The following is a 12179-nucleotide window of genomic DNA, read 5'->3' as shown; positions in this document are numbered from 1 at the left end:
CATTCATCCCCCACTCCCCTTACATCCTTTGTTCTCACCTTTTTCCATTCTGTACTCAGTCTCTCATGGTACCTCCTCAAAAGTCTCCTTCCCAAGCTCACTTACTCTCACAACTTCTCTTCACCCCAACATTCTCTCTTCTTTCCTGAAAACCTCTACAAATCTTCACTTTTGCCTCCACAAGATAATGATGAGACATCCCTCCAGTTGCACCTCTCAGCACATTAACATCCAAAAGTCTCTCTTTCGCGTGCCTATCAATTAACACGTAATCCAATAACGCTCTCTGTGGAACATCAGTGAAGGGGGCAAATGGGGAGGTGATAACAAGTAATGGTGATGTGAGAAGGAGATGGATTGAGTATTCTGAAGGTTTGTTGAATGTGTTTGATGATACAGTGGCAGATATAGGGTGTTTTGGTCGAGGTGGTGTGCAAAAAGAGAGGGTTAGGGAGAATGATTTGGTAAACAGAAAAGAGGTAGTAAAAGCTTTGCGGAAGATGAAAGCTGGCAAGGCAGCGGGTTTGGATGGTACTGTAGTGGAATTTATCAAAAAAGGGGGTGACTGTATTGTTGACTGGTTGGTAAGGTTATGTAATGTATGTATGACTCATGATGAGGTGCCTGAGGATTGGTGGAATGCTTGCATAGTGCCAAAAACAAGGGGGATAAAAGTGAGTGTTCAAATTACAGAGGCATAAGTTTGTTGAGTATTCCTGGGAAATTATATGGGAGGGTATTGATTGAGAGGGTGAAGGCATGTACGGAGCATCAGATTGGGGAAGAGAAGTGCGATTTCAGAAGTGGTAGAGGATGAGTGGATCAGGTGTTTGCTTTGAAGAATGTATGTGAGAAATACTTAGAAAAGCAAATGGATTGTATGTAGCATTTATAGATCTGGAGAAAGCATATGATAGAGTTGATAGATATGCTCTGTGGAAGGTATTAAGAATATATGGTGTGTGAGACAAGTTGTTAGAAGCAGTGAAAATTTTTTATCGAGGATGTAAGGCATGTGTACATGTAGGAAGAGAGGAAAGTGATTGGTTCTCAGTGAATGTTGGTTTGTGGCAGGTGTGCATGATGTCTCCATGGTTGTTTAATTTGTTTAAGGATGGGGTTGTTAGGGAGGTGCATGCAAGAGTTTTGGAAAGAGGGGCAAGTATGCTGTCTGTTGTGGATAAGAGAGCTTGGGAAGTGAGTCAGTTGTTGTTCGCTGATGATACAGTGCTGGTGGCTGATTGGGGTGAGAAACTGCAAAAGCTTATGACTGAGTTTGGTAAAGTGTGTGAAAGAAGAGAGCTGAGAGCAGATGTGAATAAGAGCAGGGATATTATGTACAGTAGGGTTGAGGGACAAGTCATTTGGGAGGTAAGTTTGAATGGAGAAAAACTGGAGGAAGTGAAGTGTTTTAGATATCTGAGAGTGGTGCCTGAGGATTGGTGGAATGCTTGCATAGTGCCAAAAACAAGGGGGATAAAAGTGAGTGTTCAAATTACAGAGGCATAAGTTTGTTGAGTATTCCTGGGAAATTATATGGGAGGGTATTGATTGAGAGGGTGAAGGCATGTACGGAGCATCAGATTGGGGAAGAGAAGTGCGATTTCAGAAGTGGTAGAGGATGAGTGGATCAGGTGTTTGCTTTGAAGAATGTATGTGAGAAATACTTAGAAAAGCAAATGGATTGTATGTAGCATTTATAGATCTGGAGAAAGCATATGATAGAGTTGATAGATATGCTCTGTGGAAGGTATTAAGAATATATGGTGTGTGAGACAAGTTGTTAGAAGCAGTGAAAATTTTTTATCGAGGATGTAAGGCATGTGTACATGTAGGAAGAGAGGAAAGTGATTGGTTCTCAGTGAATGTTGGTTTGTGGCAGGTGTGCATGATGTCTCCATGGTTGTTTAATTTGTTTAAGGATGGGGTTGTTAGGGAGGTGCATGCAAGAGTTTTGGAAAGAGGGGCAAGTATGCTGTCTGTTGTGGATAAGAGAGCTTGGGAAGTGAGTCAGTTGTTGTTCGCTGATGATACAGTGCTGGTGGCTGATTGGGGTGAGAAACTGCAAAAGCTTATGACTGAGTTTGGTAAAGTGTGTGAAAGAAGAGAGCTGAGAGCAGATGTGAATAAGAGCAGGGATATTATGTACAGTAGGGTTGAGGGACAAGTCATTTGGGAGGTAAGTTTGAATGGAGAAAAACTGGAGGAAGTGAAGTGTTTTAGATATCTGAGAGTGGATTTGGCAGCAGATGAAACCATGGAAGCGGAAGTGAATCATAGGGTGGGGGAGGGGGCGAAAGTTCTGGGCGTGTTGAAGAATGTGTGGAAGTCAAGAACGTTATCTTGGAAAGCAAAAATGGGTATGTTTGAAGGTATAGTGGTTCCAACAATGATATATGGTTGCAAGGTGTGGGCTATAGCTAGAGTTGTGCTGGAAATGAGATGTTTGAGGACAATATGTGGTGTGAGGTGGTTTGATCGAATAAGTAATGAAAGCATAAGAGAGATGTGTGGTAATAAAAAGAGCGTTGTCGAGAGAGCAGAAGAGGATGTTTTGAAATGGTTTGGTCACATGGAGAGAATGAGTGAGGAAAGATTGACAAAGAGGATATATGTGTCAGAGGTGGAGGGAACGAGGAGAAGTGGGAGATCAAATTGGAGGTGGAAAGAAGGAGTGAAAAAGATTTTGAGTGATTGAGGCCTGAACATGCAGGAGGGTGAAAGGCGTGCAAGGAATAGAGTGAATTGGAACGATGTGGTATACCAGGGTCGACGTGCTGTCAATGGACTGAACCAGGGCATGTGAAGTGTCTGGGGTAAACCATGGAAAGTTCTGTGGGGCCTGGATGTGGAAAGGGAGCTGTGGTTTCGGTGCATTATACATGACAGCTAATGACTGAGTGTGAACGAATGTGGCCTTTGTTGTCTTTTCCTTGCGCTACTTCACGCACATGCGGGGGGGAGGGGGTTGATATTTCATGTGTGGTGGGGTGGCGACGGGAATGAATAAGGGCACACAGTATGAATTATGTACATGTGTATATATGTATATGTCTGTCTGTGTATATATATGTATATGTTGAGATGTATAGGTATGTATATGTGTGTGTGGATGTGTATGTATATACATGTGTATGTGGGTGGGTTGGGCCATTCTTTCGTCTGTTTCCTTGCGCTACCTCGCTAACGCGGGAGACAGCGACAAAGTATAATTAAAAAAAAAAAAAATAATAAACAAGGTCTTAAGTAAATAATATTTGCCTGCAATAAACATGATCACATAATCAAATACTTGCCTGGAATATGTGTATGGTTTGATGCTGAACAGAAAGCACTGCAAGAGTCTGTCTGTACAAATATAGTCCCTGATTATGAGACAGAAAAATCTTGTCATGCATGAAAGTTCTGGAATCACAGAGCCTGCCCATTTCAATATCAACTATGTGCAGAGTGTAGTCTTCTAAAGGTGAGCGAGGGTTTGGTGTCACCGATTCATTATTTCTGTACATATCAAAGTGGTCAATACTGTTGACATCATCTATGGAAGCAGATCCAACTATAACATACCTGAAATAGTAAGAAACAATCTACAATAATATAAGATGGTTGATAATATTGCCCACATATCAAGATGAAACACTTTCTAAAATATATTTCAATCACATAAGGATAAGCATCCACCTAATATGTAAAGAAGAAAGCAGCAAGTACAAAACATATCCTAATCATCAAAAGTTGTTGGAACAAGTAGTGATTACATCTTTAAATCTTCAAATAATTACATTTGCAAATCTATTTTCAGTTTGAATACGTGAGTTTCATGGCATATAACCAAAACAATACTGAATGTAAATTTACCTATCTGAACCTACACCAAGAGCCTAACGGCAAGCAATATTTTCAGCTAAATGGACCAAGAAAAGTTTTCATTTAAGATTCTAATAAGTAATCCAATACAATTTTGTCTCACACAGAATGTGACATCATTAACAGATCTTTTGATCACTTCTTTGAACTGCTTTTGAGAAATCTGAGGCCTTTCTAGACATCATTTTATTTGTTTGATTTCTCATTATGCTTTGTTCTGAGATGAAGCCATGATGTGTTTTCTATCACTCCCACTGAAATGATCAAGTTATCAAAACATTAAAGAACTTTCCTGCAAGAAGCCCTGGCAGCAGAACAAACTTTCACATGAAACACTTTGGCTCAGTTGCAATCCAAGTACTTAAAGATATCTTCAATCATCTATGGCTGCACAAGAAAATCCTTAACATCCAAAAACTTGCCAATAAAATACCAATCTTAAAACCCTACAAACTCCCATACTCTTACCCCTCCTACTGCTTTTACATCATAATATCTCTTTCATCCTCTATCTTTAGTATCCAAACTATGTGAAAAACTGATCTACGACAGAATCAAAGAACATCTCACTCTTATCTACAAAACATGGCTTCAGATCCAACCACTTAACAACCACTCTACACAGTGACTTCACAGAACATATCCTAGATAGTGTCAACCAACCAAAGCCCCCCCTCCCCACACACACAATACTAGTGGTAATATATACATTAAAAAAGCATTTGACTCCATCCCTTAACACAGCTTCACACAAAAGACACTTGACACTACCCTCCACAAAAATAACAGAGTGGTTGGCTAAAATCATAGCCGGCTACCATAGCAGAATCATACACAATGGCTTCACCTCTCAAACACTTAACCTCTACAATTAAGTGCCCAAAGGAGCAGTTCTTTCTCCACAACCTTTCACAACATGAAGGTCTTCTCATATGCAGATGACCTCACAATTACATCACAATGCCCTATCATCACAACAGCAACAACAAAAAGCAGCATCACATCACTATACTGAAACAATGGGGTGATTTACCACAGAATGTTGCATATCTACAGAAATCTTCAATCACTCTTTTAACCCCGGACAGATCTATATCCGGCTCACAATCTCTAGTCACCATAAATGGAAAATCACTCCCATTAAACAAATCACCAATAGTCATCATATACAACTCACAAGAAATTCATTCCTCACACTAAAAACATCAACATTACACCAACACACTCACTATACATATCCCTCAGAACACTATATGGCACCAGATGTGGACAACAATTCATCTTCTCCACATGCCCTCAGAACACAAAAAAGCACCAGATTTGGTCAAGAAAAGGAGTCCCTTAGCATCCTGTGCAAGCAATTCATCTGCTTCACTCTAAACTATACCTCACCTGCATAGTATTCCTGTTTCCCAAAAGCACATATCACAAAGCTGCAAACCACACAAAATTGAGGACTCAGAATAAATGCAATGAAACAAAAGTCCTCCCAATACAATCCTACTATAACATACTTGGCATTCGATTCTATGCAACAGCACTAGACTCCCCACCAATAAACCACTCCATAAAGAACCCTGAACTTCGACGTAGAACTCAAAAGCTTAGTCTCGCCTCAAATTTCAGCAACATCCACTCATAGATCTCTACTCTCCTAACAAATTCGATACTGACAAAATACATATAATCATTAAAATAATCCAACAAGCACTGAACAACTGACCTTCCCAACTCAGTTTTAAACTCCACCACACTAGATGTACATCAATCATAAGCCACACTCCCTATGCAATCATAAGTAACACTTTTCTGTCTACATTCTGGATATCACTCATTGCAGCAACATAATAAATCCCACTTCAACAAATCTCAAAACACTTTATGCCCTTGATGCAACCACCACAACAAAGACACCAAACAGTAACTTCTCAAATACCTTGCACTCTTCTCACAAAGATACATACACATCACTAAACTTTATGACCAATGGTCATGCCCAGTGGAGGTGATCAGCTTGCCGAGTGCTGAAAGAGCCTTATTATTTTTCTTTTCATACTATTCCCCTTTCCAATGTTAGCGAGGTAGCTTTAAGAACAGAGGACCAAGCCTTTGAGGGAATATCCTCACTTGGCTCCCTTCTCTGTTCCTTCTTTTGGAAAATTAAAAATGAGAGGGGAGGATTTCCAGCACCCCACTCCCTCCCCTTTTAGTTGCCTTCTACGACACGCAGGGAATACATGGGAAGTATTCTTTCTCCCCTATCCCCAGGGATAGAAGAAGCCTTATCAAGATAAAAATAATTTCTGGGGTAGTAAGATTAAATGGTAAAGTAGTCTTAAAGTTGTTGATAAGATGTAAAGCATGGGCCCTAGATGACAAAGTACAGAAGATGAATGCATTGAAAATGAAATGTTTAAAGACAATAAATGATGTAACGAGGGTTGATTTAGTAAGAAATAATTGGCCAACAGAGAGGTGTGGTAGTAAGAAGAGTAAGTGAACAAATGAGGCTATTCTTACCTCTTCCTGGTGCTCACTTGCTGATTAAAGAAATAACAAACAAGTATGAATATGCATATAACAAAGTAATAATCACCCTGATGTCTCATTCTTACAAAAAGTCTTATGCAGGATCTCTTTCCATAGGCTCCTGCAGCCCAAGGCTGAGCTCCTTCCAGTATTTCCAGCAGCAAAGGAAATGTGGACTTATGTGGATTGATAACTTCTTTATGAGACTGTACTCCCAGTGATACTGCCTCACCAAAGGTGGCTCTTCACTAACAACATAACTGCTTGCAGGAGGGGGAATGTGTAGTTGACTTGTTACTCAAGATTTTCAATACAGATCATAGTGAGGTGTGTGATGATTGTTGGAATGAGAGCACAATGCAAATGTATAAAGGCATGGGGAACAAAGGTGTGTTCAAATTACATAGGTATGAGATTATCATGTGTACCTGTTAAGTTGTATGGATGAATGGTGGTTGAGAGGGTGGCTGCTTGCGCAGAGCATTAGACTGGGAAGGAACAATGTGGATTCAGAGGTGGTAAAGAATGTAAGGGTCAGGTGTTTGCTCTGACGAATGTGCTTGAGAAATACTTAAAGAAAAAGAAAGTTATGTATGTGGCATTAGCAGATTTAGAGATAGCATATGATAAGATAGATAAAGATGCTTTGTGGAAGGTGCTACAAATATATGGTGAGGGAGGAAAGCTTTTAAAACTATTGAGGATTTTTTATCAAGCGAGTATGGCACACATGCAAGTGGGGAGAGAGGAGGGTGAGTGATTCCAGGTGAAGATGGATGTGTAGCAGGAGTGTGTGTTGTAACCATTTGCATAAAGATGGGGTAGTGAGGGAGGTAAATGCAAAGGTCAGAGAGAAAGGGGCAGGCCTGAGAAGTGAGTCAAAGGTTGTTTGCTGATGAGACAGTGTTGGTGGCAGATTTAGGAAAGAAACTGTAGAAGTTGGTGTCTGAGTTTGGGAGAGTGTGTGAAGGGAGGAAGTTGAAAGTAAATGTAAACAGAAGCAGAGTTATAAGGTTTAGCTGTACAGAGAGACACGTTAGTTGAGATGTGAGTTTCAGTGAGGAAAATTTTGAGGATGTGATGTGTTTTATATACCGGGAAGCAGACATAGCAGTGAATGGACCCATGGAAGTTGAGGTGAGTCATAGGAGATTGAGGGGGGTGAAGGTTCTGGGAAAAGTGAGAAATGTGTAAAATGAGAGGTCACTTTCTTGGAGGGCAAAGGTGGGTATCTTTGAAGGTACAGTAGTCCTGATAATGATGTATGGATGCGAGGCATGGGATACAAATGAGAATGTACAGAAGAGGGTACATGTGTCTGAAATGAAATACCTGAGGACAATATGTGGTGTGAGGAGAGTTGATCAAGTAAACAGTGACAGGATATGAGAGAGGTGAGGTAATAAGAAGAGTATCCTTGTAACTGGTGAAAAGAGTATGCTGAAATGGTTTGGACATATGGAGAGAATGCGTGATGAAAGGCAGAAAAAGAGGATATATACATCAGAAATGGGGGATCGAGGAAAAAAGGGGAGACCATATTGGAGATGTAAGAATAGAGTGAATAAGATTTTGTGCTAGGAGTCTGAACAAGTAAGAGGGTGAAAGGGGTGCATGGGATTAGGTGAACTGCAGCAACATGGTGTACATGGGGCAATGTACTGTCAATGAACTGAAGAAGGAAATATGAAGCAGCTAAAGGATCCTAAAGAAAGGTCAGTGGGGTCTGGTTGTGGATAGAGGCCTGTGGTTTTCAGTTTTGGTGCATTACACATGACAGCATGAGAACAGATGTGAGTGAATGAGGCCTTTTCTTTCTCTGTTCTTGGTCCTACCTAGCTAATGCAGGAAACAGCGAACAAGTATGAAAGAAATAAAAGACTCATCAAATTGCATCAACTCACAAGGTCTTCTCACATGCTTCTGCACTTATGTTGCAAAATACATCTACCATGAGAAGGAGGAATATTATTTCTTACAGAAGCTTTGAATATAAACATCACAAAAAACAAAAAGAGTAAAATCCATACCTTGCAAAGCTGTCATTGGCATGATTCATAAAGTAAAAGAAAGAAATGAAAAAAGAGGGTGGTTTGCTAACGAAAGCTTATATGCAGCTCATGGGTTGGGACAGTATGAGCTAGCAAATTGAGTGATATTGTTTCAAATGCAGACAATGGAAAAGATGGATAAATGTGGTGAAAAATTTGATTACATCTAGGGGTATTTCAGACGAAGATGTTTGATGGATGATTGGGGATTGAGTGCAATGGAAGCACTTTGTGTATAAAAGTGGTATGAAAGGAAACTTTGGTTTTAAATGAAGAAGCAATTTTGTGAAAAATGAAAAAGTGTGAGTGGCTTTTATAAGTTTGGAAGCTTATGTTTCAATTTAACAAACTGGAGATGGGTTGCTGATTGAAAAAAAAAAAAAAAAAAAAAAAAGGAATGGGAAGGGAATGGGGCTGAGCAGTACTGCAGAGGCTGTGTTTATCTGGTTCACAAAAAAATGAAATAGGAATGAAGAAATGAGGATAGATTGACACACAAATGAATATTTGTTCTATAATTTTTTGTCACTTTTAATCTGACAGCCATGGTAATCAAGTACAAAAAGATAGTTAATCAAAACAACATACTAAATCAGGAGAGAAAAAAAATTAATGCTATCATCAAGACAGCATGCTTCAAAACAGCCCTGGATCATTACAGTTGTTTTGTCTTAAACTTGTACCAACTTAAAAATTTCATAATTAATTTCAACATACTTGCCATCATCAGTGAACAAGCTGCATTCACGGTTAAGCTGTTCACCATTAGTTGCCACAGTCACAATGTGCTTCAACCTGAAGAAACGGTCAAATATGTTCCTTCTAATCTCATGTGTCTTGGGATCATTTTCCTTAAGAACACTTGTGCTCTGAAATACAAGTAAGTACAATATATAGCATTACAATAAAACAAGTTTCAGCATTATACTGGCTACTTACATCAACAATTACATCCAACAAGAAATGTAAATTTGAAAACAGAAAAACATTTTCTCTCTACAGTAGTCTCCTGCAAGCTTGAGATATTCTCTTGAATAATCTCTAGGAAAATCTGGGTCAGGATCTTTCAACCCTCATTATTTCTATAAGGAAGCACTAGCCCTCCTTATTCCTTTGTTAACCACACAATTGTATTTGCAGAAACTAGCTCATTTTAGGCCTGCTCTCTGTATTGAAAAACCATAATCAAGGTAACTTAATTGACCCACTCCCTTATAACCATTCAAGCTCAAAATTTGCAGATTGTGGGTGCTAAACTAAAGGCAGTTACAGCAGACAGAAAGAAAACGTTGTTTTAAAACGAAGAGGGAAGGTAAGGCAAAGTAAGAACATCAGGAGGAAATGCTCAAAAGACACTGTCTCAAGAGAGAAAAGGTTTTCAAATTTTCAAAACCTTTATTTCTCTCTTTCGCAGTCTATCCTGTGAGTATGACAGCATAACTATATGAAGGAGGGTTTACAAAAAAAAATGAAAAAATACAGATCAGGCTAAACCCAAGAGCAGATATAAATAACTTCAATGGTGATTCACAAGCACAATGAAATCTAAGTCTCCTAAAGAAGAAACCCTTAGAGCCATGGTGGATATATCTAGAAAGTCTAAACTATGGTGCCACCTGATGAAGGTGAAAGACGAGAACTAAACACCCCACTTCTTAAGTTCTGCTCCAATGAAAAGTTTCTGAGGAATGCTATGTTAGAGGACATCTGTCTTACATTATATGATATCAAGGTCTCTTCCATCTCCATGTAAGCATAGCAAAAAAAAGTCTGCTCTTCTCAGTACTATACAATCACCATTAGAGGTGTACAAAGGGAGGGGGGAAAAACTGCATGTAAGGGAAGCCTTTTCTAAGTGGGTGACCAGTGGAGTGACACACATTTCTGTTCTGGGAACATTATTCTTCTTGGTCTATGTAAATTACTTGTCTGAAGGTATGGACTCCCAACTGAATATGTTGTATATGATGCAAAGGTCATGAGGAAAGTGGAAAGTGAGGAAGACTACATCATCCTATAAGGAGACCTAAACAGACTTCAAAGCTGATCTGAAACATGGTTGATAAAATTCAACCTGAGCAATAGTAAAGTAATGAGGATGGGCCAAAATAAAAGATGGCTCAATATGATTATCATCTAACAGGAAATAAACTTCAGTGATCTGTGTGTGAGATGGCCTTGGGAGTTGACAATGTCCCTAATCTGTCACCAGATCCATATTAAGAGAAGAATTAAGAAAACAAACTGTTTGTTGACAAACATCAGAGCAGGTTTCAAGTACATGGATAAGAAAATATCCAGCAAGTTATTCATATTGTAGATAAAGGAAAAACCATAATATGCTTCTCAACTTTGGCCATTGCCCCTGCACAAGCACAAAGGACTAATATAGAAGGTTGAAGGTCCAGACGAGGACAATAAAGATGGTAATAGATTTTTTCATACATATTTGCCATTTCCTGCATTAGTGAGGTAGCATTAAGAACAGAGGACTGAGTCTTAGAGGGAATATCCTCACTTGGCCCCCTTCTCTGTCCATTCTTTTTGAAAAGTAAAAAAAATGGGAGGGGAGGATTTCTAGCCCTCCATTCCCTCCAATTTTAATCTCCTTCTACAACATGCAGGGAATATGTGGGAGGTATTCTTTCTCACCTATCTCCAGGGTTGGTACTAGAATTATGAGAGCAAATTACAGGGAAAGGCTGGTAGAAATTTATCAAGTTCACTGGGGAGGGCAAAAATAGGTGGTATGTTTGAGGGTAGAGTAATTCTAACCATGCTGTATGGATTATATGGATGTGAAGCATGGGCTACAGATTTCAATGTAGAGAAGAAGGAGGATGTGTTTGAAACAAAATGTTTCAGGCCAACATGTGGTATGAGGAACATGGATCAAGTAAGCTATGAGAGGGTGCAACAAAGGTGTGGTAATAAGTGTGGCCACATAGATGAAGGTGTGCTGAATCAGTTTTGATATATAAAGATAATGAGCAAGGATATATGTCTTAGAAGTGGAGGGAACAAGGAGAAGGGGGAGACTGAATTGGAGATGGAAGGAAAGAGTGAAACAGATTTTGAGTGCTCAGGATCTGAACATGCAGGAGGGTGAAAGGCATGCACAAGATAAAGTGAACTAGAGTGATGTGGTATACAGAGGAGGAAGTGCTGTCAATGGACTGAACCAGGCCATGTGAAGCAGATGGGAAAAACCATGGAAAGGTCTGCAAGGCCCCATTGTGGATAGGGGGTTGTAATGTCAGTGCACACAGATGACATGAATGTGAGTGAGTAAGGCCTTTTCTTCATCTGTTCCTGGTGTTACCTTTCTAGTGTGGGAAATGGTGAACAAGTAAGAAAGACTCAAATTATCAGATGAGCTCACAAACAGGTTTATCAATGAAAAAGAGCATTCATCTGAAGAGATCCTTTCTCAATGAAGGCCCGGGAATTTACAAACTGACTTCATGGGCTTTGAGTACCTTATAATAAACTTTCCAATAGTGGTACCAACCCACCATTTGACCTATCCTTGTCAGTATACTAGAGAGGTGAAAAAGTTTAAGAAGGATCCGAAGTTCACTTTTCAGTTTGTTAGGGAATATCAAATCTGTTTTTCCAAAAACTCATGCACAAAAACTAATTACACTACTGGGACCTTACTAAAGATTCTTTTATTAATGCCCAATCACTTTTCCACCTTAGCAGGAACAGACAAACAACAACTCAATTTAT

The 12179-nt window shown here is 39.4% G+C and overlaps 1 protein-coding gene across 1 annotated transcript in view; it reads right to left on the bottom strand.

Annotated features, from left to right (window-relative positions):
* The window catches only part of abo (de-etiolated protein 1 abo), a 91082-nt gene that overhangs the window by 53511 nt on the left and 25392 nt on the right, over window positions 1-12179 (bottom strand). The window contains exons 4-5 of the mRNA XM_071673836.1: window positions 9165-9316; window positions 3297-3567 (exon numbers count right to left, since the gene is read on the bottom strand). Coding sequence (XP_071529937.1) covers window positions 3297-3567; window positions 9165-9316 — 423 coding nt within the window. The remainder of the gene's footprint in view (window positions 1-3296; window positions 3568-9164; window positions 9317-12179) is intronic.

Source organism: Panulirus ornatus, chromosome 19 (assembly GCF_036320965.1).
Source record: "Panulirus ornatus isolate Po-2019 chromosome 19, ASM3632096v1, whole genome shotgun sequence".
NCBI classification, from domain to species: Eukaryota; Metazoa; Arthropoda; class Malacostraca; order Decapoda; family Palinuridae; genus Panulirus; species Panulirus ornatus.
This window is presented reverse-complemented; position numbering and strand designations above follow the sequence as displayed.